The sequence below is a fragment of the Lissotriton vulgaris genome, chromosome 4_1 (assembly GCF_964263255.1).
Source record: "Lissotriton vulgaris chromosome 4_1, aLisVul1.2, whole genome shotgun sequence".
Taxonomy (NCBI): Eukaryota; Metazoa; Chordata; class Amphibia; order Caudata; family Salamandridae; genus Lissotriton; species Lissotriton vulgaris.
The window spans coordinates 1904977519-1905004465 of record NC_141691.1 but is presented as its reverse complement, the minus strand read 5'-3'; the positions used below and the strand labels follow the sequence as shown (position 1 = coordinate 1905004465).

The 26947-nt window shown below is 47.4% G+C and overlaps 1 protein-coding gene across 2 annotated transcripts in view; it reads left to right on the top strand.

Annotated features, from left to right (window-relative positions):
- Positions 1-26947, top strand: part of TMEM71 (transmembrane protein 71) — a 221822-nt gene that overhangs the window by 121770 nt on the left and 73105 nt on the right. The window contains exon 6 of one of the 2 annotated variants that reach the window (XM_086966230.1): positions 8582-8740. The exons of the other annotated variant lie outside the window; for it this stretch is intronic. Within the exon in view, the coding sequence (XP_086822356.1) occupies positions 8582-8740 (159 nt within the window). The remainder of the gene's footprint in view (positions 1-8581; positions 8741-26947) is intronic. 2 annotated transcript variants of the gene reach the window in all.

Here is a 26947-nt window from a genome sequence, read left to right as displayed (position 1 = left end):
GCAGCTTTCACTTTTATCATTACAGCATCTCTCTTTGTGGCTTCTTCGATGTCGTTCAGACTCAGTGCTTTGGGGTTGCAGTTTGCGAGACCATGCTGACACAGTCCTCCACTGTGTCAAGGTTGGTGGCCGATGGGTCATCTGTTGAAGTAGGGTGATGGGAGAGGAAGACTGTAGGGGCCTTGGCCCCGGGTCGATATACCACTTTTTTATTCTGTTTTATTGTAATTGAATAGCCCATCACTGAATACGTGGTGGTGAATGTGGGGCTGATGCTCAAAACAAAAGAATGAGAGGCTGGTGGTCAGTAACAACTTTGAAAGGTCAACCGCTCATGTGCAGGTGGAAGTGCACGCACACCCACTTGATTGCCAGGGCTTCCCTTTCAATTTTGGCGTAGCATGTTTCGGTCAGTGTCAGTGCTTTGCTGGCGAACACCAGTGTTGCCCATCTGCCGGGTTCACGTTCTTGAGTGAGGACTGCAAGGAGCCCCACACGACTTGCATCCACTAGTAGTTCCGTTGGCTTCTCTGGTCAAAATACGCCATGGTGGTGTTGTTGAGAGGGGTCTTTATTCTCCTGGAAGTCGTCTTCTTCCTTTTGGCTCCACATCTATCTTGCGTCCACTTTGGTCTGAGCCCTCAGTGGTTCCGAAAAAGTCACTAAGCATGGGATGAGTCCACGACAATAGGTAGTTATGTGCTTCTTAGACTGTGGTAGGTGCTTGGGCTTGTTTACTAGCTTGTGATTTTCGTGGTTTGACTTGTTCTCCCTCTTTGTTAAACACATTAGCACTTTTCTGTGTGCAAAGTGACTCTGTGCGCCAAGAGTTTCTTCAGTGTGGCTCACAGGTGCTTGTGATGTTCCGCAGCTGTTGCTGAATGGATGAGAATGTCATCACTGACATTCATAATGAAAATAATGAAAAAATTAGGAGAAACCCTTTTATGAAAAGGGAGAGGTTTAGTTCTACAAAACAATTACAAAGGTTCCCTTTTCATATATTCTTTAGTGAAGAGACTAAGGTCTCTGAGGGATCCTGGTAAAAGACAATGGGTAAACACTGGATTTTATCTGAGGTTGTATATGGATTAACAAATGTACAATTTTACAAGGTTGATATATTTCAGATATTTATATCAGACATCAAATTGAAACAATGAGAGTGTGGAGGCAAAAAGATTTTTTCGAGATATATCTCTAAAATTTATTGTCTATTTTTACATGTATTGTGGGTTAAAAACATATTTATTCATAAAAACACATTTCATTATTAAAAACAATGTTCACTTAAACAGAGAAAAATATGTCGACGCGGCGTTTCGGTGATATAGGTCGTCACCTTCTTCAGGACAATTTTTCATTTAAAAAGCACTCTAGATTTAATACAAAAGCATAAAGTACTTATTACACACAATAACATATCTTCATAAACGTTGTTACAGAGATGAACATTTCTAAAGTTAACCAAATTCTAGTCTCCACATTTCGCTCGTGATTCTTGACTTTTGACAGAAAAACAACTTGAATTTTTTTTAATTTAAAACATTATGCACATTAGTTATTCACATTTTATGATATTTCATTTATCTCATTAGATTTATCGTGATACAGGTCTACACAGTATTTGTTATTCCACAACCTCATTGTGTTGCCCCTCGTCTTTGAGGTCCCATATGAATCATATTTTACTGACTTGATTTCACATCAAGTGCCATTGAGCTTGCATGGTTAAACTGCTAGTTGGTCGCTTTCAACCATGGGCTATTTTAAGCTCTTATGGTTAATGTACCATTTCTGAACGGACAATTAGCATTGTGTCAGGTGTTTACAGTACATACCTAGTTGGACTGCTGGCTAGTCGCTTTAGTCAATGGGCGATTTCAAGCTCTTACAGTTTGTGTATCATTTCTAAAAAAAGGCAGAGATTTATATACTGTTATACAGACTATTATTTGTATTCTGTTCGGTTAATTGTGGTTACCTTATTTTCATGAAGGTTGTTCTTGGTAGAAAGATGTTTTCGTCTATTACAAGCCCTTCTGGTGATTCATCAATTATCACTGTTTAAGAATGGGATCATTTTGTTACATACACTTCATGTTAACTATAGTTATATCTTTACACATCCTAGTTACCTATTAAATTAACACATCATTCTACAAGCTATCTCTCCTTCACATTTAAGTTCAGAGACTGTTCCTTCCGGATGTATGACGTTACTCCGCATACCGTTACAACTACCTACCATTACAACGCGACCATTACAACGCATACCATTACAACGCATAGCGCTTTGGGGTGCTGGATAGTGGTAAGTATAATTTACTATTCTAACTCCAGTCCCCGTGGACCCTAGGGAAGGTGTTGGATAGTAAATTATACTTATTCCCTATCCTAGAGCGCCCCCCAGCGCAATGCGTTGTAATGGTATGCGTTGTAAAAGTCGCGTTGTAATGGTAGTGCGGAGTAAAAAATGCGTTGTAACAGGTGCATACCGTTCCTTCCTTTCACAGGTTTTAGTCTGTTCTTTCCAATACTAAAGTTTTTAAAAGAAAGCTGAGGAACATTCATTTATCCTCGTACATTATTGTTAGCATCCTAAGTTTCATCTCGTAGGTGCATTGTTTGGAGGGGATACTATCCTTACTGTTATGTGAAGATCTGTTATTTGCAAGCTTCACATATCCTCATAATTACTTTATTGTTTTTGCACTCGTCAATGCCTTTCTATAAGCTCATTTTGATCAAGATTAATAATCCTATATTTGAAGTTACTACCTTACCTTCTATCTTGTATTCTAATTCCCGGAAGGACGGCCGTTTGTTGTTTAAAAGAGATGTATTCTTTGCTCTGGGAAAAGGTAGTTCAGGATTAGCTGATGCCTCACTTTATTCTAATTGAAGGGCTGTCTATTTTGATTTATTCACATCGTACCTGTCATCTTATTTCAAAAAAACGAGGTAAGCTTCTTGCTTTAATAGTAATTAGACTGCGCTGGTCTTGGGGGTGCCTTACTCCAATCTATGTAAAAAAAAGGTGCGTATGGCATTTGCATCATATTTTATAAAGGTGGAGAATATTTAACGAAAGATTTATCTAGGGGTCGCTTTTCCACTTACTTGCAGTTCTCCTCTCTCAGGAACAAAAAAGACCTCACGGACCGTCCTTCAGGGCTGTAATCGGTTTCCCTGTCCTTCTCTTTTATACTCATCTTAATTGACTGTTGAACGCCAAATTGCTTGCACCTGGGGATTTGGAGTTGTGCATCACCGCTATCGGTGTTAGCGTGGCGGCCATCTTTTAGCGACCTTATTTACCTTATAAGCTATGTTTATGCAACTTGATTATACTGTTCCCTTATGAAAGATTGACCCAACTCTGTTTTATTGTTTTTATGTTTTAACCAAACAATTATTATTCATATTGTGGGTCCCGCTCAATTAATATGTGTTTCTTCCGTCCTAACATTCTCAACGGGGAACTAATGACTATTATATTATTATTATTTATTCCCCCACTATCCAGATACACCATTTATTTAATTTTATTGTATCTAGTGGGGCTCATCCATTCGAGTTTGTAATGCGTTTAATGTCTAAATTTAGGTCTGGTCAAAATTACGGCGGCCATCTTTTAGTTCCGAACTTTGCCGTCTCCCTCATATGCAAATGTATTGTTCGTGTAGCATTTCTTTTATTTGCTCACTTGCTAAAATGGATGATTATCGGCCTCCCATATGTTACAAGTTATTCTCATTTTAGTATTTCACTTAGATCGTTCTGTGCTTTAAAGTTAGATATTTACTTATTGATTATCCTGATTATCTCTATTTTATTTTTAGGTGAAACTACCCGACTGTATTTACTTTACCCGTATGATCTGGTTAGTTTTCATTGCTTAAATCAAAGCCGGTTTATATATCGCCATATAAGCCAAGACCAGTTGTAGTCTATCAATAAACAATACATTATTGACCATTATTGAAGGCTGCAGGTGGTATCAACGCAAGGGGCCGTTGAGGAGGGAGCAGCAATAGTGCGGGCCCACAGCAGGTACTCACCTCGTGATCCAAGCAGCACACAGGTGTGGTTCGGTAGCAGGCCTCCCAGCCTAATTCTCGGCCCGCTAAGGGGACAAGGTAGCCTAGTGGTTGAGAGAGAGAGACTGCCACAGCGTGGAGGTGGCAGCAGGAAAATTCAGGTTGCGTCCCCGGGGGAGCAGAGGCGGGGTCAGCGGGAAGGCAGAGGCGGGGCTGTGCACCGCCACGAAGGAGTAGGTGGCACCACAGGAGGCGGCAGCTCTGGAGTGTGGGAGAGGGATTCCATGATCATCAACAGTGTCACGGGCACCCTTTTAGTGGTAAAATGGCCCGCTGGTTAGGCCCACACACACTCCCCTGGCCCACAAGAACACACATGCACTCAGGTTGTATGGTGCGACAATAAGATCCCGTGCAGTCTACTCCCATTTATATTATAGCCTCGGGCCACACCTGGCCAGAGGATGCACTTGGTGCATATCCAATTGAGGGCAAGCAGAGTGTATCCGGGTGGCTCACTACACCCTACACCAGCCCGGAAACAGGAGGAGAACTCAGGAATACTAAGAAGCAAAGAAACGTAGTGTTGGATTTCTGACCTGGAAGCAGAAACAAGCATGTAGAAACCCCTGCCTAATTTCCTACCTAACTCGAGGGAACCAATAGGGAGAAAACAAGGAAAGGGAAGGAACAGGTAGACGTGAATTGAACTACCGTATTTTCCGGCGTATAAGACGACCTTTTAACCCCTTAAAATTTTCTGGAAAGTCGGGGGTCGTCTTATACGCCGGGTACAAAATTTTATGGTATTTTTCCATGCGCTTTTTCATAGCGAGGACTTCACTCGAAGGTGTCAGACCGCTTCACAATACGAAATAACAAGAAACAACACACCTTATGTTAAAAAATACAGCCACCGACCCTGGCAACGTCCAAAAATACAGCCACCGACCCTGGCAACGTCCACACCCAGGCCCCGCGCCATGAATTGTGCAAGTATCGAAAGCGAGCGTGTTTTTGTCATAGCGAGGACTTCACTCGAAGGTGTCAGACCGCTTCACAATAGGAAATAACAAGAAACAACACACCTTATGTCAAAAAATACAGCCACCGACCCTGGCAACGTCCACACCCAGGCCCCGCGCCATGAAGTATCGAAAGCGAGCGTTTTTTTCATAGCAAGGACTTCACTCGAAGGTGTCAAACCGCTTCACAAGCGAGCAAATGGCGCCATGAGTCTTACCTCGACTGCCGCTGCCGCTGTACACGCGCCTCCAACCGCTTGCACATCCCCAGGCAGACGAGGCAGCAGGACGAGGCAGCAGGACGTCCGAAACACGGTACATGGTAATGGGCAGCCAACGCCGAAGATGGCAGCGCCCAGTGTGTTGATACGTTTGGCACGTTTGGCACGTTTTGGCACGCTCACCTCTCCCCTTGGCATGGGCGTGGCATAGAAAGGGGACTGTACAATGTTCCCGAATGTTCCCGAAGGCAGTAGAGCACTTGCCGTGATTGGCTGGTTGTTGCTAAGAGGAAAAACAGTCTCGTGACCAGATAGCGTATTTGCCGTACCGTACGTGTGGTGTTGAAGACAGTCTCTGCACCTGTCCATTCTGTACAGCACCAGTACCGTACATCGAGTGCAAATGGCTGACAGTCAAGAACCCGGCAAGGCTCCAGCAGCACATTCCGTGCAAATTGGAGACAGCGAAGAACCCGGCAAGGCTCCAGCAGCGCATCCAGAGCAAATGGCTGGCAGTCTAGAACTCAGCAAGGCTCCAGCAGTGGCAAGGAGAAGAAAATATGAAGCCAGCTACAAACTCAAAGTTGTGGCTTTTGCCATGGAACATAATAACTGTGCTGCTGCTAGGCAATATGGAGTGACAGAGAAGATGGTTCGGGCCTGGAGAGCAAATGAGCAAGCATTGCGGAGTATGCCAAGGGGCAAGTGTGCACTAAGAAGAGGCACCCCACATTGGCCAGAACTGGAAAAGCATGTAGCAGACATGGTGGCCGAGCATCGGCAAAGCGGGTATGTCGTGACCCGAAATAAAATCCGCTTGGTTGCACTTCAGTGGGCCAAATCTAATCCCGATCTCAGCCACAGATTTAAGGCCACTGTGTCCTGGTGTACCAGATTCTTGGGAAGGCATAATCTGGTATTGCGGCAAAAGACAAAAATTGCCCAGAAATTACCAGCGGATCTTGATGCCAAAATGCATAGCTTCCATCGCTACGTCATTAGGCTGCGCAATGAACATGTGTATGCGCTAAGTAGCATCGGAAACATGGATGAAACTCCGATGAATTTTGATATGATCGCCAACAAAACTGTCCATCAAAAAGGCGAAAAGACAATCTTAATAAAAACAACAGGACATGAGAAGTCCAGTTTCACTGTGGTACTTGCATGCACAGCTGATGGTGGCAAACTGAGGCCAATGGTTATTTTTAAAAGGAAAACAATGCCGAAACTCAAGTTTCCTGCTGGTTGTTTTGTGCATGTTAATGAGAAAGGATGGATGGATGAAGAAGGGGTAAAGCTATGGCTTGATAACGTATGGAGCAGGCGACCAGGTGGACTTCTACAAAGGCGTAGTCTACTGGTGTGGGATATGTTCAGGGCTCATTTAACTCCCAGCACCAAGCAAAGGCTGGCAAGACTGAAAACGGATGCTGCTGTTATACCTGGAGGACTGACATCGTTGGTGCAGCCACTGGATGTGTGCCTAAACAAGCCATTTAAAGATCGCATCCGAGAACAGTGGAATGAGTGGATGGTTAGCGGTGAAAAAACATTCACAAAAGGAGGAAACATGCGTGCGCCACAGTTGGATGTTTTGTGCAACTTTGTCATAAAGGCCTGGAACGACATCGATGCAGAAACAGTCATAAAGTCTTTCAAGAAGTGTGGCATATCGAACTCATTAGATGGTATGGAGGACGACTATCTGTGGGAAGGTGAAGAGGATGCCGAAGAAGAGACCACATCATCTGATACGGAATTGGTACAAGATCCATACGATGACTGCCTTACAGATGTACCACAGGATCTCATAGACTTACTTATGAGATCAGATGACGAAGAGGAGGATTTTGAAGGTTTTTAAAGGGAACGTTATAAATCGCTTGGATTTATGGGAAGTTATAGAACGTTTAATGCACTTGCACTGTTTCATGCACTACGTTATTTATGTTTGCCGTTATTCAGAAGTGACAGTTTTTGATATGGTTTTAAATAAAATGTTTCCGAGTAAAGCAAGATTGTTTCTACAACCAATTTCTTTGCGTTCAGTCTTTCAGTTTGTAAAATAAACGCTTATAGGTACCCACTGCCCACTGATAAAGCCTTACTGCTCACCCACAGGGAGGAGGACTAGACTAATACGGTAAGTTCAAAATACCGGTACATACTCGGAATGGCTATGCTGCGCTGGAAGTGGGGGGTCGTCTTATACGGCGAGTATAGCACTAAACCTAAAATTTTTCTGCCAAAGTCGGGGGTCGTCTTATACGCCGGGTCGTCTTATACGCCGGAAAATACGGTAGTTGGGAGTGGAAAGCTATACAACAAAATGGAATGTTGCCAGGCAGCATATGGACTGTTGTAATGGACTCAAATACTCCTGCTGCCTGTAATACCACATATATGGACCCTCAAACTAGAAGTTCCTGTACTGGGTCTAGTTTATCAGCCTAACTCTTATTGTCCTCTCTTCTATAGCTTTCATGGCTTGCTACAGCCATATGTCTGGTATTTAAAGTAGATGAAAACGATAATGTGAAAACCTACATGTTCTGTGCCCTTACTCAAACAAATTCACAGTCCCTCCCTCCCACCCCTCCAATAGTGTCAGCTTGATAACTTTTCAGAGTCCTGACACTTTTTGTCTGGGTCAAGATTTTAGAGATTTCGTTTTCCGTATTTGTCCTGTTTTGAAGTCGTCTGGTAAGGTACCTGTGCTAAAGGCAGGGTTGATGATGTTGAGGATGGATGTGATGGCATTTCAAGGGGGAGATTTCACAATGGATGATGGAAGCATGTGTCTTCAATAGACCTTGATTTGAGGTCCTTACCCTCAAGGTAAGGACCCTCTAGTCTTAGACCCTCAGAGTTTGAGAGAAGTTTAAAGTCCAGTTAGTGGTGAAGAGATGGGTCTTAGTAGGCAGAGTAGGTGCTAATTTAGGGTTGTTGATGTGGCTTCCTTATATGTCTGTTTTCCTTTTTGTGCCTCTCCTTTATTCTTGTATGTCAGGAGCTTATATGTAGGTTTACTTTGATATTTATGGCATGTCGTGATTGATTTTTGTATTTTTTTGCATGATTTTGCTTCCATAATAGATCTCATTAAAGTCTAAAAATGTTTGAAAAGGCCTTTAAAAAAATAACATATCATTTGTTTATTCGGCCCTCCTCATCATAATCTCATGTTAATTTGGTAGTTGTTGGACATACTGCTTGTTTATTCAGTCATTAAGTGCTATAATTTCAGCTTTAACATTTGCTCATTTTTTTTATTTCAATGTGGAAAAAGATCTTCAAAATGCAAATTCTCGTCTACTTGAGACTCCGACCCCTCTCCTGACACCTACAGCTGTGAAAGATTGTGCTGGGCCCACGGTTCAAGCACCACCAGTTTTGGGCAAAATCCCTGGGAAAGCAGCATCGTTTTCTAAAAGCAATAACAGTGCAGGTACTATGATTCCAGTCCATCTATTTCATGAATGTAAAAAAACTGAGAAAATGTAGAGTCTAGGGAAGAGATAACATATTCATTCCAAATTTGTTATCAAATGCATTTATTTTAAATACTGAAAATTATATTTCTGCCCCTTGGTTTTATTTTGTGCTTCACACCAAAGGGCTGCAGTTTTAAGCACTCAGATAACAGGTATTACTATTATCTAATTTAATTGCATTCAGTTTACTGACCGAAGATGGATGGAAGTCTGTTTTGTTGGCATTCGAGCTCTTGACCTTTAGTTCACTGTAAATGGCCAAGGTGAGTGTTAGTCTGCTGGACTACCTTAACCGTGGAGGTTAGAGAGAGTGGTACACAGTAGCCTAAAACACTTTGGGGCATATTACCAAGTTTAAGCGAAAAATATCGCTAAGCTTGGTTAGCGGCCAAAATTATATCGCCGAGCTTCTCCTATTTTTATCGCTTAGGAGCCTTGATATAATCAAGGTTTATCTCCTAAGCGATAAAAATCGGCCGAAATGCATGAATATCGCTGAAAAGTCAGCGATATTCATGCATTACCGAGCAAATGCTCTTAGCCATGTTATCCACCTACCATTGGATAACATGGCTAAGAACTGCTCTGGGCAGGCGTTAGCTTTTGGAGATAATCGGGCTTAGCGCGATAATTTCCAAAAGTTGGGGATAGCGATGTTAGCGACTGTTTCCAGTCGCTAACATCTTGGCACGCCCACTGTGCATGTCATTAGTGATAATTATCGCTGACATGCAAAGTGGGCCCCTAAATGCCCGCTATCGCCTATTAGCTGTTGCTAACTGGTGTTAGCGACAGCGAGGTAATAGGGCGATTAAATTATCACCGCTTTAGCGGGAAAAATTCCCGCTAAAGCGGCGATAAGGCCCTTGGTAATATGCCCCTTTGTTCAGTACAGTCATGATCGAAAAGCTATACATCAGTGTAGACTCCATGCTTATTGAGCAACACCAAAGATATCTGTATTCCCCGCCTGTAGAGAACCATATTGTTGAACTGTGGGAGAGATAGACCTCAGTCTTAATATGAGTTGTGGCTGACCTCACACACATTTCCACTTCTCCAGCACCTAGAAGAAATCAGGTCTGTATAGGAATGACAAGATTACCTTTTGTAGTTTTGTACCAGCAGAAATGCCTTCTTCCGAGAAAAGTGTATTTGGCAAATGAACACTAAAAAAAATTCCAGTTAAGAAATACATAGGCTAAACAACTCAAGAATGTATTCTGTTCTTTGCTAATTTATAGAAAAGCAGAGTAAAAAGCGCAACACACATGCCATTGTTTTTTTTAGTCTGGCTTAAAAAAGGGCTTTAAGAAGCACTTCCAGGAGAGGGGCTTTGGCTCCACCCAGTTTTTGGTAACTAGGAGTACATGATTTTATTGGGCCAAATTGGTGTGCTTAAACACAAAAAAGTGCTTGCACTCCACATAGCTGTGATATTTTTTTTTTATTTGTCCAGCTGCCTGAGCTTGAACTAGGGCACACACATGAAACTGCAATCCTATTAAATTGTCTCAGTCAACTAGATCATTTACTGTGTTTTTTTCTCTGGCACAAGCACAGATGGGAGGAGGGCAGTCATTACCCCCTCATGGGTCCTCCTTGCACCAGTCATTGCAATATGAGGTGGTATTGGTTTTATTTCCATAGAATAAATGCCCCTAACACCCGCCTCCATGCCTGCTTTTTTACCTGTCCAGCGATATGTAGGGGAAAACGCTAGTTTTCTGTTCTCTTTTTGCATTGCTTGTTTCTTTTCTGTGCCGCATTACTCTTACCAAGGTGGGTGTTTTGTGTGCTCCCTGAACCCCCATCGGGCGCGATTCGCATGCATGTGCTTGTCTGGGGTGGGGAGTGGAGAGGATTTCAGTAGGAAAGGAAAAATTAAGGTAAGATGTGGATTATCGTCTCCAGCTCGGTAATAAAGAATTCCTGAGCTACTCAGAAGTGCTCCAAAGTGGTTTCATTGATACATTAAACAAGACTGGGAACAGGAACATAAGTACCTGGTGGGAACCCTGGTTTTAGGACAGTCGTGATAGAAAGATAGCGTCCTATTCTAACTATTGGTAATCTGTTAGGCACATAGGGATGGGGCAGCTAAAAGGGCACCATTGATGCTCATTCATTCCTTGAGGATGGCAATTATAGGAAGTCAAATGTAAGCAGCACATAGTCTTTTGGCACTAAAGACAGCAGGGAGTTTTAAAGCCCAAGCAGGCAGTAATTGCCTGAGTCGGGAAGGAAAGGAAGCATCCACAATTGCGCAGGAGCCTTTTCAATGCTGTGGCGTTGCCAAAAAACAGATTGGAAGGAAATAAAAATTATCGGCCTGGATATGTATGAAAAGTTGTACAACTACAAAGCTTTCAATAGTAGGATAGCTTTACTGAAATGGCCGGTTACATATATGCAGAGTTGTTCTTTTCCTTTAAGCTTCATCATTAATGGGCGTCAGCAGTCCTGGGTGAAGCATGAGGGGGCACAGCACAATTAACATGGAGTGGGTAAGGCATTTGAAAGGCTCGTCCCACTGCAGGTGGTGAAGTCCTCGGTGAGGACTGAGGGTGCGTAGCACAATTAGCATGGAGTGGGTAAGGCATTTGAAAGGCTCGTCCCAATAACAGGTGGCGGAGTTTTGTGGCATAATGCACAGGCATGGTGTGGAATTGCTGACAAATTCAATATTAGGGTAGCTGTACGGTATACACCTGTTACAACGCATTTGTTACAACGCACTACCATTACAACGCGACTTTTACAACGCATACCATTACAACGCATTGCGCTGGGGGGCGCTCTAGGATAGGGAATAAGTATAATTTACTATCCAACACCTTCCCTAGGGTCCACGGGGACTGGAGTTAGAATAGTAAATTATACTTACCACTATCCAGCACCTCAAAGCGCTATGCGTTGTAATGGTATGCGTTGTAATGGTCGCGTTGTAATGGTAGGTAGTTGTAACGGTATGCGTTGTAACATGGTACATCCAGCTGTACTTATGTTGCCAGTCATTGACATGCTGGATTACCCCTTACTTTTAAGCGTCAGTCCTGGGGGAGGACCGAGGCTACGCAGAACAATTAACATGGAATGGGTAAGGCATTTTAAAGGCTCATCCCAGTAACTGGTGGCAAAATTAAAACCACAGGCAATGTGGGGCATTGCTAAACAATCGAGGAACATTAGGGTAGAGGTACTTAAATTGCCAGTTGCCTGTATGCTGGGTGGCTCTGGTCGTAAGCGTCAGCAGTTCTTGGCGAGGACGAGGGGGTGCGCAGCACAATTAACATGGACAAAGGCAAACTTTGGGTCGCTCATCAGAAACCATCAAAAGTGTGGGCAGATGGAGGTATGATTGTTTTGGACGGTATGGCAGACCACAGCTAGTTTGGACGATGGCAGTGGAACTGCTGGTGTGGTAATTCCTGTATAAGCAGAGCAGGCCAAATTTTTGGCGCATCCAGGGAGGTATGCCCATCCCGGATGTGTTGGTGATTCATGCAGGCAGCTATAGCATTATTCCGGTGGGCAGAAGAAGGGTGAAGGAGGCACTCTTCTCTACACTCTTAGGGGTAAGAAGCTCCCTGCCGGGCACCATCATGATTTTGGTCGGAGGTGCTCCTGCTTGACATTTGGGGGGACAATGCGCCACAAAAGGCGGTGATCAAGTTAGTGCAGAAATGGAATCGGGAGGGGGGGGAGTTGTTAACAGGTTCGCCTATACGCCCCAATATTCATGCCATGATACAGGCATCAGGAGGTTGGGGAAGTGGTTGGCAGGTTCGCTGATACTCCCCATTATGCATACCATGATACAGACATCAACATAGGATTGTGCCTGGCAGATGGGCTACATCTGTCCAATACAGGGTTGGAATTATTCTCCACACTATAGGGGGGGGGGGCCTTAGTGCTAGATCTGGAAGGTGAAGCAGCTTTTTGGGGGAGGACGAGAGCGCAAGTAGGCTCCTCATCCTGTGGCGGGGTTCCGGGCAAGGAAAATGGCGGGGACTCCTTTTGGCGGGGACTGGCCTAATCCTGGAACAGGGAGGGCAGTCCATGGGGCTCCGGGCTGGCGGGAGAGAGGGCTGTCCTGCTGGTGGTCCTGGACTCTCCGGCCCTACCCGAGATGCCGGGTTTTGGAGGAAGCAACTTTGTGCGAGCTGGTGCGCAGTAAAAGGCGCAAAGCAGTGCCCTGGTGGCAGCGTCTAGGGGGTAGACGACGGGTAGTTACCTCAAATGGAAGCAATGGAGGTGGGTTGTGGCATGCTGGTACAACCCGCACCCAGAGGGGCTCTGGAGATCCTGAATTGTAAATACTGTAACCTGCGGTTCAAATGAATATTGCTTCACACAATGCTTATTAATGTGTGTTGTTTTGGTAATAAAAGTTGGTCGAATGTTGACAGTGCATCAACAAACAAAGATGGCTTTATGAGAATTAATAAAGACTACGCAGTGAAGACCACCCACTGGTATGGTGCCTTTTGTGGTGGGAGAGGGTGGCCAAGTTTTGTGGGGCGAATCGCACGTGATATGCCAACTATGCAGTCCGCGGGTTGGGGCCAGTCAAGTGCTAAGTAGTTCTAGCAGGACCTGGTCCTCGCAGGCTGTGGCTTTTGTGCACACGGCTGCGGGGAAGGCGGCAGCCCGTTTTTAATGGCTTTCAGTGTCCCATTTCATGGGGCTTGGTCCTTTTACATTTGTGCTTTTAGCATGGCTCCCTTTCGGATTGGCCACTGGAGCCCTGCGTTGTTCCTGTGGTGCCTTGCTGGTGGTTTCGCGCTTGCGCCTGGCTGGGCTGCATCTCCATGGCAGCATTGCAGGTTTTGATAGACTCTACAGCTGGGAACTGTTGCTCAAAGACAGGTCTTGTGCCATTGGTGTCACAGGCCTCTCCATTGCAAGGGTTCGAGTCTCACCACCGGTGGCAGTGTGTCAGATGGTCATCTTTTCGATCCGCTTTCTGAATTTTGTTGTTGTTGAGGATTTGCTTTGCTGTCCCTCATGCCGCCAGAGTTGGCAGTTTTGGTTGTTATGCCACATCCATATAGTCGCTCCCCGCTTGCACCTGCCTCTGCATGTTGCTCTTTCTCCCCTAGATCAAGCTTGACAACGCCTCCTCACCCTCTTACCTCCATCTTTCCTCACCTTTCAACAGAAGCATTCTTTGAAATAACGTCACTACCATATCATTGCACATTAGTCATTTGTATATGCATGCGTGCACGCTTCTGCCTCCCTGCAGCTTCTCTTGTACAGCCCAGCATGGGTTACCTCGTAGGGCATTCAGTGTTCTGCAGAGCTTATATATATTCAGGTACTCACTTTTTAGAGTACTGATTTCCTGAAAAGTGCATGTAGTCTCCCATTAAATATACTGCCATAGTGCTGAGAGGTGCAGGTACTCTCCATTTCAAATTAAATCTGGTGAGAAATAATATATTTTATAACTACGCGTCTTACAATTTTTCTCATGATACGTTTGCATTTTAAAAGCACTGTTTTGATTCTCCCACTGAAAGCACATTTTTATTTCCAAGCACCGAAGATGATCTCTCGAGGCCGAAAATGCAGCAGCAGGCTGTTACTAGGAAATTGCAGCCTTGAGGGAAAGCGCAATACCTTTAAAGCGAAACAATCAAGGAAACAAAACGCGAATACAAGGCAGCTGAGGATCAATTCCACATTAGTTTCATCATAGCCACGGTGACAAAGCTTGCTGTCCTTTAAAGTTAAGCAAGGAAAACGCTGTCTCAATGGAGCGCTCCTGTCAAAATCCGTGGGTCACTTTTTAGACACTTATTTTTTAAATACTTACAACTTTCTTTTAATATACTTATATAACTCGCATTTTCAGGAAGTAGACTGTCATGTCTGTAGCGGAACCAGGCGTCAGCCAGGTTTGAAAGGGGCCCATTCCGACCCAAAGCTTCAGTGTGCCTGTGACTCAGTGTGCCTGCGTGTTTGATCACGTGCTTCGGTGCACCCCTATGTATTAGTGTGTCTGTCGCGTGTGTTTCTCAGCGTGTGCATGCATGTGTGCCAGTTTGTAGTGCGATTTCTATGTATGTCTGTATACAGCGGGAAACAGGGGGCAAAAAGACATTGTCATTTACAACGCCATTGGTTGTTTCTTTTTAGGAGTTGGTCAGCAGCTGCAAGATATGTAAGTAGCCAGATGTGAGACGTGCGTGTCAGGCTGACAGACCTCGTAAGGGGCTGATTATTGCATACTGCAGTGGCCCCCTCATACGAAACGTGAGGCCACTGCTGTGCTCCGCACTGTTTTCCCTCATTATTGTTTGTTGATGGTGGAGGGCGCTCCCTGCAGAAAACAACAACGTGTGTGTCCAGGGCTTTAAGTGGGATGAATAAACTGGGGGGTCTCTCAAAGGGGTGTGGCCAGTGTAATTAGGGGCGTGGCTTTAAACACCTAATGCTAAAAATCTGTGTTTAGCATAGTGTGCCGCCCGACTTGTATTTTTCTTTCTCTTTCATTGCATCAAGATATGTGGTAAAGCCGCTCGTGTGGAGTATTTGCCCTGCTGACCTGCTCGCCACTGTCCTGGCTGGGAGCCAACGAGTGCTTGCCTGGGGAGACACCGCCTGAGAGTCCGGCCGCAGTGGAGGTGAGAGGCGCAGGCGAGCGGGACTGCGAGGACCAGCATTCCATTGGTCATCGTCAGCTGGTTCCTCTTCCCGCCGCGCCGCGCCCCCTCCCAGTGCCGCGCCCCCCGGTGCCGCTCGTGTGGAGTATTTGCCCTGCTGACCTGCTCGCCACTGTCCTGGCTGGGAGCCAACGAGTGCTTGCCTGGGGAGACACCGCCTGAGAGTCCGGCCGCAGTGGAGGTGAGAGGCGCAGGCGAGCGGGACTGCGAGGACCAGCATTCCATTGGTCATCGTCAGCTGGTTCCTCTTCCCGCCGCGCCGCGCCCCCTCCCAGTGCCGCGCCCCCCCGCCTGAGCCATTACTTAACTCCTCGCGGCCCCCGCTCCGCGGGTGCCGATCGTGTGGAGTATTTGCCCTGCTGACCTGCTCGCCACTGTCCTGGCTGGGAGCCAACGAGTGCTTGCCTGGGGAGACACCGCCTGAGAGTCCTGCCGCAGTGGAGGTGAGAGGCGCAGGCGAGCGGGACTGCGAGGACCAGCATTCCATTGGTCATCGTCAGCTGGTTCCTCTTCCCGCCGCGCCGCGCCCCCTCCCAGTGCCGCGCCCCCCCGCCTGAGCCATTACTTAACTCCTCGCGGCCCCCGCTCCGCGGGTGCCGCTCGTGTGGAGTATTTGCCCTGCTGACCTGCTCGCCACTGTCCTGGCTGGGAGCCAACGAGTGCTTGCCTGGGCAGACACCGCCTGAGAGTCCGGCCGCAGTGGAGGTGAGAGGCGCAGGCGAGCGGGACTGCGAGGACCAGCATTCCATTGGTCATCGTCAGCTGGTTCCTCTTCCCGCCGCGCCGCGCCCCCTCCCAGTGCCGCGCCCCCCCGCCTGAGCCATTACTTAACTCCTCGCGGCCCCCGCTCCGCGGGTGCCGCTCGTGTGGAGTATTTGCCCTGCTGACCTGCTCGCCACTGTCCTGGCTGGGAGCCAACGAGTGCTTGCCTGGGGAGACACCGCCTGAGAGTCCGGCCGCAGTGGAGGTGAGAGGCGCAGGCGAGCGGGACTGCGAGGACCAGCATTCCATTGGTCATCGTCAGCTGGTTCCTCTTCCCGCCGCGCCGCGCCCCCTCCCAGTGCCGCGCCCCCCCGCCTGAGCCATTACTTAACTCCTCGCGGCCCCCGCTCCGCGGGTGCCGCTCGTGTGGAGTATTTGCCCTGCTGACCTGCTCGCCACTGTCCTGGCTGGGAGCCAACGAGTGCTTGCCTGGGGAGACACCGCCTGAGAGTCCGGCCGCAGTGGAGGTGAGAGGCGCAGGCGAGCGGGACTGCGAGGACCAGCATTCCATTGGTCATCGTCAGCTGGTTCCTCTTCCCGCCGCGCCGCGCCCCCTCCCAGTGCCGCGCCCCCCCCGCCTGAGCCATTACTTAACTCCTCGCGGCCCCCGCTCCGCGGGTGCCGCTCGTGTGGAGTATTTGCCCTGCTGACCTGCTCGCCACTGTCCTGGCTGGGAGCCAACGAGTGCTTGCCTGGGGAGACACCGCCTGAGAGTCCGGCCGCAGTGGAGGTGAGAGGCGCAGGCGAGCGGGACTGCGAGGACCAGCATTCCATTGGTCATCGTCAGCTGGTTCCTCTTCCCGCCGCGCCGCGCCCCCTCCTAGTGCCGCGCCCCCCCGCCTGAGCCATTACTTAACTCCTCGCGGCCCCCGCTCCGCGGGTGCCGCTCGTGTGGAGTATTTGCCCTGCTGACCTGCTCGCCACTGTCCTGGCTGGGAGCCAACGAGTGCTTGCCTGGGGAGACACCGCCTGAGAGTCCGGCCGCAGTGGAGGTGAGAGGCGCAGGCGAGCGGGACTGCGAGGACCAGCATTCCATTGGTCATCGTCAGCTGGTTCCTCTTCCCGCCGCGCCGCGCCCCATCCCAGTGCCGCGCCCCCCCGCCTGAGCCATTACTTAACTCCTCGCGGCCCCCGCTCCGCGGGAGCCGCTCGTGTGGAGTATTTGCCCTGCTGACCTGCTCGCCACTGTCCTGGCTGGGAGCCAACGAGTGCTTGCCTGGGGAGACACCGCCTGAGAGTCCGGCCGCAGTGGAGGTGAGAGGCGCAGGCGAGCGGGACTGCGAGGACCAGCATTCCATTGGTCATCGTCAGCTGGTTCCTCTTCCCGCCGCGCCGCGCCCCCTCCCAGTGCCACGCCCCCTTGTCATACTTAGGTGAACCTGCCCACGCGCATCGCGGGACGCGCGCGGGGCGGCCACCGGGGCGAAGACCGGGCAAAGAGCGGGCCGTTCTAGGCCGTTAGAGGCCGGCTGAGACCGGACCGGGCCACCCCTCTGACGCCCCGGGCCTTGTAGCTCCCCTTACATACTCCATCATGGCGACCAGAACTTCACGAAGTAAGTCTGCTCAACAAGGTACAAGCACTCTGGATTTTTTTTTCCCAAAGACGAGTAACCTAGCTAGTAAATGCTCGTCAATCCCTGAGGCGCACCTCGAGATGGGCCCGGAAAGTGTGTTTCTGGATCAGGGGGATACCTTTTCCACAGACGCTAGTACACCGATCACACTGGATGCCACCCACATGTCATTAATGGACAGCATTGATCAGACGATCGAGTCGGTCCTTCAGCAGTTAAGAACTCCTTTGACGCAGAGGGACAGGAACTCCTCCCGGCTATCTGGGATCTCTGACCATACTACCATTCCGGAAAGCAGGGGAACAGTCCTGCAAGACCCAGGTCAGGCCGACTTGCCCATAGACGATGTAGGCAGCATAGTAGAACACCCCCCCAAAAGGAAAAGGTCCAGGAAAGCAAAGAAGGCAAAGAGGGCCAAAGTCGACACAATAGAGCCAAATCAGACTGACAGCATAGACATTTCTGCTTCTCCTGACCTCAACCTATCAGGGTCCAGGTCGAATCGCATGGGCTCTCCAGCTCCTGCTTCCCTACCCTTGCACACGGGCCCTTTTGTTTTTGGTGGGGCAACTTCCACTTCCACTAGCACTGACTCATTAGTCAACACACTCACTGACATTATGAGGAGTTTGTTAACCCCCATTGCAGCTAAACTGGACGCCATAGAGTCCAGACTGAAGGCCTTGGAAAGCAGTCATCTAAGGAAAAGCCCTGGGATAGTCACAAATGTGACTAACCCCCCTCCAGTCCCCCAGGCCTCCCTGGTGAATAGCCGGCGGTCCGCTGCACCGTCACAGGGCGCTAATGCGGTGCTGCTAGGCACGGACGGTGCGCCTGTTCCTCAGGCGCCCCCTTTGTTGCCCTCGGCTCCCAGGCCCCCTGTTCCGGCCCCAAGGAGATCAAAGCAACTTCCAGCGCCACAGACTGGGGGAGAAGTGATCCCTACAAATGGCGCTACTGATGGTCCCGCTCCCCACTGTGATAGGCGCAGGGTGGTTAACCTGCCCCCAGAAGCTGTCCCATACACGGTAATCATGGTGGGAGTACCTGAGTTAACTGGTGATATGAGGGAGCCCCAAGACTCGTTACGAAACAAGGTGATAAGCTGGCTTAGCATCAACAGGCCGCTGCCTCCTAGCCTGAAAGGCGAGGTCCTGATGGCTAGGAGGATCCCTTGGATTGGTCACACCCCAAAGAATAGGGCTGGGGACTGCATCATCATAAGTTTTAAAAGCCCCCACGTAGCCAACTACATCTCTAATTGGCTTGCAAGGCCTGACAAGTCCAACATAGAATTAGTCCCCCTTTCGTACTTCTACCCAAATGCAAGTAGCACAGAGGCAAGGGGGGAGAAGGGGTGGACTAGAGTGGGCTTTGCTGTGGATGGCTCACGCTATAGACCAAGGCACCACCTTCCACATGCACAGGTAAACTTCATACATCACAACAGATTCTCCTGCCTAGATCAGGTCGACTGACTACAAATCAGTGAGACCTCATCTGGCTCGGGAAAGATGGTAGATGAGGTTCTTAGGCGGGTGGGAGAGAGCAGAGCCCCTGCAACTGAACTTGGTCCCCAGGTTAAGGCTAAAGTCAAGGCGCAAAGTCGGGTGGGAATGACTGTAGCCCCTGCAATTGAATACGCCCCGCAGGTCAACGCCAGAGATCGACCACCTAACAGCGGTGACAGTCTGGGCTTACAGGGGACTTCTCACAACATCGGGACTGGCCACATACGGCAACCCGGGGGGGACGAGCTGTCTGGTCCATCTACCATCGTGCCAGGAACTCCTCCACCCATAGTCCCTACGCAATCCCCCACTGTGGGTCAAGGCCCTCTACCTACAGATCAGGGCCTGAGAATTGTTTCGTGGAATGTAGCGGGTATTGCAAACAAGGAGGGCACACCGGAGTGGGACCATCTAGTGGCCAGTAGCGACATCCTCCTCCTTCAAGAAACGTGGGCGCGGGACACTGTAACCAGGAATGGGTTTGATGTATTTGAAATTCCTGCCAAATGGGGTGGGAGGGGGAGGCCGTCAGGCGGGCTGGCAATCTGGATTGCGAGTCACACCGGATGCCAGGCGGAACAGGTACATACGTCCTCCCAGGACATCCAGTGTGTTCGGCTCACATGGCCTGGTAAACCATCTTGGGCCCTTGTGAATGTCTACTCTCGACCAGTTGCCTCGCCAATCGAATCTCCAACCCTAAACGACCTCTCCTCCTTCCTGGGGCAGCTCTCGGGAGACCTCAAGGTGGTGCTTGGAGGAGACTTCAACTGCCACTTTGAACCCCTTGAGGGCATGTCGGAGGGTGCCCTCACGGCTGAGGATGACTACTGGGGAGTCCCACCCTCGTCCTCCCCATATCCCAAAGCCTGGTCCCCCCTTGCAATACAACTTATGTCCCTTACCCTGAACTACGCACTGAGGGCTTGTAATGGGCGTACCCTTTCCGATACTCCCTCAGTGTTCACTTTTAATAGGAGGGGTCACGAGTCGAGGATAGATTACATCATGGTGGACATTACACTCTGGCCTAAAGTCCTCGACTTCAGGGTAATAAACAGGTCAGATAGCGATCATAATGCCCTGTGTTTAAATATCCAGTGGCCTCCCCATGTAGTGGGAAAAGTGGTAGAAAACCCAGGGGGAGATGAGGGGGATTTGGTTCTCGCAACCAGCAGGCGACGGGTTAAGTGGGGAAAACTTGTGAGCTCAGAAGAGGCCATTAGCAAACTATACGGGTTGGCACTCCCAAGGTTTATGGAGGTGGATGCACTGCTAAACGCACCAAGAACCCCGGAATACAATGAGAAACTGGGTGATATCCACCAGGGTCTTGTAAGAGATTTGGCTGAGGTATTCCACCCGCTGGTGCCAAATAGAAAGAAAAAGACCCATGTTCCCACCTGGTATACCTCCTCTTGTAGGGCAGCAAAGTCTGAGCTCATTGCTGCAATAAAAGAGGGGTCTAATAAGGCCAAGGTGCGTGCCCATAGGAAACACTATAAAGCAGTGATGGCGTCTGCCAGGACCGAGTGGGACTGGAATCATTGGCATGATCTTCATGATGCCCTAAAAGTTAGGGACTCCCGTAAATTCTGGGCCCTTGTTAATAATGGCATAGGGGAACTCAAAAATGCAGTAGAACCCAATATTGCCCCCGAGGTTTGGGAGGCCCATTTTGGGGAACTTTATCAAGATACCAATCCTTGTCCTGCCACAGCTCTGGTTGCGCCCTGTGGCACACAGGACTGTGAATTGGAACTATCGCTGGGGGAAGTGGAGGCAGCCCTGAAGCAACTACCAGCGGGGAAGGCGCCGGGTCTAGATAGGCTACCTGGGGATTTGTTTAGGCACCACCTGGACATCTGGGGCCCATACCTTCTTATTCTTTTTAATGCCATCCTAGGAGGTATGTCAATCCCCGGGTCGTGGCTGGGGGCAGAGATTGTTCCGATCCATAAGAAGGGATCTACTCTGCTCCCCGCCAACTACAGGCCCATTAGCCTAATAGATGTACCCCAAAAGCTCTTTGCGCGCCTCATCCTTAATCACCTCCTGGACTGGGTGGAGGAAAATGACATCATGACCCCCCTTCAGGCTGGCTTCAGAAAGAACACGTCGACCATGGACCAGATCTTCCGCCTTCTTCTCCTATATTGGAAGACGGTTACCATAGAGGGTGGAAGACTGTACATGGTCTTCGTGGATCTGAGGTCAGCCTTTGACCTAGTCCCTAGAGGGAAACTTTGGGAGGTTTTGCAGGAGCTGGGAGTGCCCCCACACCTTCTTAGTACTATCATCAGGCTCCACGAGAACAACTATGCCCAAGTAAGGTGTGGGAGGGATGGTAAGCTCTCGGGCAAATTCCCTGTCCTTAGAGGAGTCAGACAGGGCTGTGTCTTAGCGCCAACCCTCTTCTGCCTCTTCATTAACAGTGTCATTCAACATCTTGACACTGTCGAGGACAATGATGCCCCGGTTTTGGCAGGCAGGAGGGTTCCGGCAATCATGTTTGCTGATGATACCCTCCTGCTTTCCAAATCCCCTATGGGGATCCAGAGGATTGTGAATGGTTTTGGCCTTTTCTGTCGGCAACACGGGTTGGAGGTCAACACAGAAAAGACTAAGTTTATGATCTTTAATCCCCCTGCCAGAACCAGACCCAACCCAAAACTGGGGGAAGTTAGTCTTGAGAGGGTCTCGACCTTTGTCTATCTGGGGGTAACATTACAAGAAAACCTGGCCTGGGACTGTTAGATAGCGAGATCAAGGCTGAAACTATCCCAGCTAGCGGGCGCACTCCTGAAGGTGGCAAATAAATCCACCTTTAAGCCTGTAAGTCCGGCCCTTGAAACCTATAGATCCCAAGCGAAGGCAGCAGCCATGTATGGCAGCGAGCTGTGGGGTTACAAAGCAGGGAAGGCATTGTTAGCGGTGGAAAATACATTCTTGAGACGCCTACTTGCTCTCCCGCAGGGAACGCCACTCCTCCCCCTAAGATTGGATTTGGGCCTACACTCCATCGCTGAAGATCTTTTGTCCAAACCCGTGAAGTTCTGGCACCGGATATGGTCCACTGAGGAACTGCACCACTACAGACAGGACCTTATCCATGTTCTGAGGTTGAATGGCAGTAACAAAATCCCCTAGCTGGCTTTTATTAAATCAGAATTGTCCAGTTTAAACTTGCCAGACCTCTGGGATGATCCAGTTCAGGGCTGTCAAAGGATCACACGCAAAACACTTGCCCAGCTGTACAAAAACAAAAACTTGGCTGACATGGACAATGCTCATAGCACCGGCACCTTGACGAGTCGTTTTATGAACTCCAAAAATTCTTACCTTTTTGAACCTTTTATGGATTTTATTTTTCCTCTTCTGGCGAGGAAATTGTTTCTGCAATGGAGGTTTGGCACACTCCCCACTAAGGTATTTACCCACAAATGGCTCACTGGGGGTGACAAACTCTGTCCTTGTTGTAAAACCAAGAATGAAGATGATTTGCACATAATGTTTGTTTGCCACGCATACCAGAATCCCAGGAAGCGTTGGATTGCACCGCTGTGCCGAAACCTGGGTTTTCGGGATTACCTACAAGCATACAGGGTTATGAAAACCAACACCCTGGGACACATTGTTTTTGCGGTATCAAAATTCCTAATGGCAGCGTGGTTAATAAGGAAGAAAATGTCCCCCTGAATTGGTGCCACTGTGTTTCCTTACCTCATGCAGACCCTCTAGCCTTTTTATATGTAAATATTGTGTAATATATGCATTCCATTTTACTGTGTATATATGTACTGTATTTTACTGTATCTTTTATGGCCTATGCGGCCGAAATAAAGAATTTTTGGAATTGGAATTGGTAAAGCAAGTAACATCATAGCTACAACAAGTAAGGACTATTGGCTTTGTCAATGGTTATTAGTTGCATAGATAAATAAGCTGCAACTATGGCTTGTTATATATAATGTTTAAAAAGCTTCCAATTAAAGCCCTCCTGACACTACCACAATATTGCTGCTCTTGCGTTTCAGAAAGAGAAGGGAAATCCAGAAAGAAAATGAATCTTTAAAGGATTTCCCTTCCCCCACAACGCTCACCTGGCATGACGTCATGCCATACATCCTCTGCTAGTGAGAAATGAGCAGCGCACATTGATGTGCTTGCTGTCTCGAAACGGGTCTTTCTCAGGTTGTTTTGTGACCTGGCACTTTTTACCGGACTGCAGTGACAGCAAACACTGCAGTCCGGAAAAGAACCAGACCGCCTGTGCCAGGGCTCAAAACAGAGCCCGATAGAGACCCGTTTCGAGGGCCTCTTAAAAAAACTGCCGGTGCTCAGACCCCTTGAGACCCGGCCCACTTAAACCCCTGTGTGTGTCAAAAGCTAACAACATCGGGGAGCCAGTGTCCCACACGATGTAAATGGCAATTAATTTATGTTCTCATTTCAAAGCATGGGACGGGTGCAATCTACTGGAGGATATGGAATCTGTTTTCTGTGAACTTTAATTTGACAAGGATTGTAGAGGGTGTAATCTTTATTAAAACTCAAATAACACATCTGAAGGCATGCAGCTTTGCAAAACCTCACTTGGCTGGTAAATCAGAATATTGGTTTGATTTTTATGTGAAATTGATTTTGCGCTCCCTCTTTTTACATCTGTGACCAGCTCTTCACTTCTTTCTCTTTCTCACACTGTCTTTCTGCTCTACTATTTCAAGCTCATTCACCACGTCATGCACAAACTTCCTATGCTTCTCTATCTTCCTTTCTATCTATTTTCTGCAGCTCTCAATCCATCTATTCACCACACCACATAATTCAACTATACAAATACACTACACAATTCCACAACTAACAATTCCAATGCAATCCACATAATTTGACTCCACACCATATACATCCACTCAAAACCAAAATACAAAAGTAAAAAACATTGTCATTTACTACGCCAATGGCTCTAACTCTCACAAATGTGAGACCTATTGCATTGCAAATGCTTGTTTATTTTGGGATCGTTAATTCCTCATATTGTAATGACTAGGATGAGGAGGAACTATTAGGGGATATTGTCCCATTACTTACCAGTAATCTTTCTAACCCCCAATTAAGGTCCTCCTCGTCCCAGTCATGTCCCCTCCGTTACCCCTTCTTTTGTTATGTCTAGTCTTGTTACTAGCAGGCATGGAGACAGGTGGGAGGGGCTTTTATTCTGTGGAAATTAAAAAAAATAGTGTGTTAGAATGCATGTTGGGAGGTGGGACCGCCTCATATTGTAATGACTGGGACGAGGAGTACCTTTATCAAGGTAATGAAGTTTACCTGTAAGTAATAGGACATTAACATTGGACTTCAGAGTGCAGTTTTGTGTTTCAGAGCCCAGGCCTACACTAATCTGCATAGATTTTTAGGTCTGATTTGACAGTGCAATTGGTGCATGACCTTAAGTGAGCAACAAAAAAGAGAAGTCAGAGACCTACTGGAAAAAGGGCTTAGGCGGCTCCACCTATATATTGGTTCCCCTGGTGTGCTTACACAAAAAAATCTCCTGAATTGCAAGATAGGTGTACATGGAATCTCACAGATTACCATAGTAGACAATGGTTTTGGCATTTAGCACTCAGTGTGACTAACCATGGATATAGAAGGTTTGCTCTGTGAGAATCCTTGTTAGGCCATTTTAGGAGATATAGGGCCAGATGTAGGTAATCTCGATTTACCTACTCATAAATACCGAATCATACCGATTCGGTATTTGAGAGTAGGTAAATGGGATGTAGGTAATTTCACTTTTAAATTACCGAATCGGAATGACTCGATAATTACCGAATCGGTATTTACCGATTTGGTAATTGCCATTGATTCCTATGGGCCTTGAGGCCCATAGGAATCAATGCCAATTACCGAATCGGTAAATACCGATTCGGTAAAATTACCGAATTTGCAAGGGCGACAAGGTGTCACTTTGACACCCTGTTGCACCCCTCAATTGTGCATGGGTGCACATGTTGCTGATATACATGCCCTTAGGGCATGTATTTCTGCAACATGGCACGTTTTTTAAAGCAAAAAAAATGCTTTTCGAAGGGTTTTCATTATTCACCACCAACTTCTAGTTGGTGGTAAATAACAAATTCTTAAACCCTTGTAGCACTGATTACAGTGCTACCTACATGTTGAATTACAGAATCGGTAATTTTACCAATTCAGTATTTTACCGAATCGGAAAAATTACAAATTCGGTAAAATTACCGATTCTGTAATTTAACATGCCCCTACATCTCAATATCCAAATACCGGTCGGAAACGGCTGAAAATCTGTAGTTTCGGCCGTTTCCGACCGGTATTTGAATACCTACATCTGGCCCGTAATATTTTGCATAGCCAACTCTAATTTTGTATACATTTCTAATTTTATGGCCGTGTATCTGACGGTTGCCTTGTGGAAAAGTTAACACCCAAAACTGAAGGCCTGAGTTGGTTAAGGAAATGTTCCTATTTGGTGCTCTGAGAAACGTTATGTCTAATGCCATTGGTTTTGCCTGCTTATTATAAACCATTATGACACAGGCAGTGGGTCTATCCTATTACTTGTGAAAAGCATATGTTTATGCCAGTAAGCCCTTAACAGTTGGTTGTTATCACACTGTGTTGCAGGCAATATACAGGTATTTTGCTACATTTAATACCACAGATTATCATAGTAGGCAACAGTTTTGGCGTTGCCTATCCACTCAGAGAAAACATGGGGAGTTTTACTGTGGTGATTCGTGATAGGCCTTGTCTTGTGCAAGCTGTATTTTTGTACATATTTGTAACTTTGTAACTGTATACATGATGGTTGCTATTTATGTGCACTTGAACTGGCTGGTGTTAGGTAAGGTGCAAAGCTAATATTGAAGGGTTAAGGTTAATCTGTTCATTGGGAAAAGTCATACCAGATTTCTTAGGTTTCATTTTTTTATTGTGACATGTTATGAAAAAGCCAGTTGGCCTGGCCTACTTGTTGTGAAGTGCATCTATTAAAGGCAATAGGTTTTTACGGAGTGATTGTAATTACACTTTGCTGAAACCTGAAGTCAGTTATTTTGTTACATGCAATTTCACTGAAAGGGTTTTGGTGTTGCTAATTCACCCAAACAAACTGGGAATAGAAAATATATCCTTTAATAGTCCTTGTTAGGCTCTCTTAGAAGAGGTAGTATTTATTTTTGCCAACTGTAATATTGCATTTGTACTTTTATGACTGTATGCCACATGGCTGCTTTCTGAAAAGCTTATGCTCAGTGCAATAGGGTGGTGTGGTTAGGATGACAAGCCAATGGTAAAGGCTAAATGCCTGATTACTTATTATTAAACGTTACAAAAAAGTTAGTAGGCTTCATTTATGGATTAGGCGAAGCATATGGTAAAGCTAATAGGTATTTAAGTAACCCTGGGCGTAGTTCGCCTAGTAGCACTACGCGTAGCTACGCGAAGTGCAGTTCGTACTACGTGAGCTACGCGTTGCTACGTGAACTGCGTAGTGCACTGTGCAAAATGCTGTTCGCACTGATTGCACAGTGCCGGATGCTTGTCCGCACTGTGCAATCACTGCAAACCGCATCTTTCACAGTGCAAGCGGTCGT